Raw genomic sequence first — 2,500 nt, 5'->3', positions numbered from 1 at the left:
CGAACTAAAATAATCAGTTTAGTAGGCTATAGGAACAGGAGCGTCATGGCAGAGGCATAGTGCCCCCCAAAAAGGAACGTATAAGACCCATTTCACATTGGTCTACACGAAAGTGTACCCTTGTCTCATAAGAATAAAAAATAATGATAGTTTTGCATGCTGCACTGTTGGTAACAGTGACTTTAGCATCACCCATGGCAGGTTAAATGATTGCAAAAGATGTATTGAGATGAGTTTTACAAGTGTCATTTCATGTGCCTGTTATTCAGGCCTATACTAGATGGCTATTTGCCAAGGCTACATAAAAAAAGACCAAACTACCTAAATCTACATACTTTTCTATCACAATTTTTATCTACAGGCCTTCCTTATTTGGTGTAATGACTAGAGACAATTAATTAACAAACATTGGCTATTCATCTGTACGTATTTCAGTAGGCCTATCTAATTTTTTTTTGGGCGGGGGTGGGGGGGGGGGATACCTCCCTGAAATGGCTTTTTGCAGGTTGGGATGTCTGAAAAAGTAAGGGCACTGAAAAATTATGCAACTTTATGTAAAGGATGTAGAATACATTTAAAAAACGTCCATGTATTTAGTTATAGAAAATACACAGATATACAGTACACATTCAAAAATAAATGTACAAAAAGAAATCTAAAATAAGTGAAATGACCCATGAGCCTTGGTTCTGTTGGATGATGTGAGAACATTTTTGACTCTCGGTGTCTCCACGTGAGGCACTGAGTGTTAAATGGATTTGACCTGTGATGGACTTAAGGTCACTGAATACTAGTGCTTTCTAAATAGGAACACTTACCCCTAACCTTCACCCTATCACGCAATGTTAAAGAAACCAAATTCAAGCATCCAGATCTTGAGGGACTAATGTGTCCCTCTTGTGACCCTCTTATCTGAAAATCTGATGTAACACTATGTCCAGTTTGTGCAACATAGATTTTAATCTCCAGACCACCACTACCATCAGATAAGGTGTGTGTACCTCTCTCTCTCTCTCTCTCTCTCTCTCTCTCTCTCTCAGTGTGTGTGTGTGTGTGAACAGTAATTGCGTTTCGGACGCTTTTTTCCCCAATCAGATTGAAATTAATCTGATTAAAGATTTCAACCGATCACTAAATAAATTGATTGGCGTTTAATCTGCGTTTACATGGAACAAGCATTTAATCATTTAGAAGCTCCTAGTTTTGCTGCCATGAGCACTGCCTAAGGGGGTGCAAAGATCTCGACAGTGTGTGTGTAATCTGTGTATGTGTTTGTGGGTCTCTGTGCATGTGTTTGTGTACATGCGAATGTAGGAGTGTTTGAGTAGTCTGTGTATATGAGCGTGAGAGTGTCTCTCTCTGTCTCACCGTGCCATGACCCGAGCAGGGTTTAGTGTAACCTCCAGGACAAGGCATGCAGTCTGGCCCGTAGAAGCCCTTACAGCAGCTAGCAACCTAGACAAAGACACAGAATGATATGCAGTGCATCTGAAGAGAGAAGACATGTGTACTGTACATCATAAACAGACCACAGAGAAACAAATGTGTGCAGTTGCTGCTGCTTTCTCACCGTCTCTGTAACGTTACATTTAGGGAAACAGCCAAGATAAAAAGTCCTGTCGCAGCCAGTAACAATATCCTGCAGAAAGCAAAACCACATAATGGAATAAGTGCAGTCTTGTTTTCATTGTAACTTTATTATGTTATTGCCTGTGTGACTGAAGTTAAACGAGTAGTGAATACTCATCACTTTACGTGGTCAGTTCCACTAACTAGCTCTTGAAAGTGCATTATTTGGAAATGGTGGAAAAAGAATACTGAAAGACTGCTTACCACTTGGATACCTTCATAACACTGAGCTCTTTCGCAGCGAGTACAGTGACCCTATTCATTTGGCAGAGAGAGAGAGAGAGAGAGAGAGAGAGAGAGAGAGAGAGAGAGAGAGAGAGAGAGAGAGAGAGATGTTAGGGAATGGTTCAGGTGAGCTGAGAAGTAACGGAATATCTGATCTCACGCTCACCTCGACTATTTTCCAGGATGTCACATCACACCTGTGGGGCAGCAATGGCTCTATGGAGGGCGGAATCAGAACCCCATCCACGGAATAGAGACGTCCATTCTTGGCCTCCACATCCGCCTCCAGAACACGCGCCTCATTCAACAGCATCAGTCCCTGAAAGAGAAGCGAAGAGAAGAGAAGAGAAGAGAGAAAAGGTCAAACCTGACAAAAACTCCTGCTCCTCATGGTCATTTGTTTCAAGCTGCTACATGTAGTTGTTTTGTTTAAAACATGAAAAAAAAAATGACTTTGAAATAGCAACAGAATGTGCAGAAACATCCATTTTGATGTAATATCAACAACACCTGTGCTCTCTGTTACCCACATATCCAAGTAATTAGGCCAGGAGCACAAAAGCATTCAAAACTATGGCAACTATTGTTATGTTGAACCTGTCCATTACATAACACAGCAGCCCTGACCTTATTTTTGTCTGCACAA

At 41.2% G+C, this 2,500-nt stretch overlaps 1 protein-coding gene across 1 annotated transcript in view; it reads right to left on the bottom strand.

Annotated features, from left to right (window-relative positions):
• The window catches only part of stab2 (stabilin 2), a 41,544-nt gene that overhangs the window by 29,744 nt on the left and 9,300 nt on the right, over positions 1 to 2,500 (bottom strand). Inside the window, exons 18-21 of the mRNA XM_042079691.1 lie at positions 2,021 to 2,173; positions 1,834 to 1,884; positions 1,571 to 1,639; positions 1,369 to 1,455 (exon numbers count right to left, since the gene is read on the bottom strand). Of these exons, the coding sequence (XP_041935625.1) occupies positions 1,369 to 1,455; positions 1,571 to 1,639; positions 1,834 to 1,884; positions 2,021 to 2,173 (360 nt within the window). The remainder of the gene's footprint in view (positions 1 to 1,368; positions 1,456 to 1,570; positions 1,640 to 1,833; positions 1,885 to 2,020; positions 2,174 to 2,500) is intronic.

Source organism: Alosa sapidissima, chromosome 23 (assembly GCF_018492685.1).
Source record: "Alosa sapidissima isolate fAloSap1 chromosome 23, fAloSap1.pri, whole genome shotgun sequence".
Taxonomy (NCBI): Eukaryota; Metazoa; Chordata; class Actinopteri; order Clupeiformes; family Clupeidae; genus Alosa; species Alosa sapidissima.
Note: the sequence above shows the minus strand (reverse complement) of the source record. Positions and strands in the feature narration are given on the sequence as shown.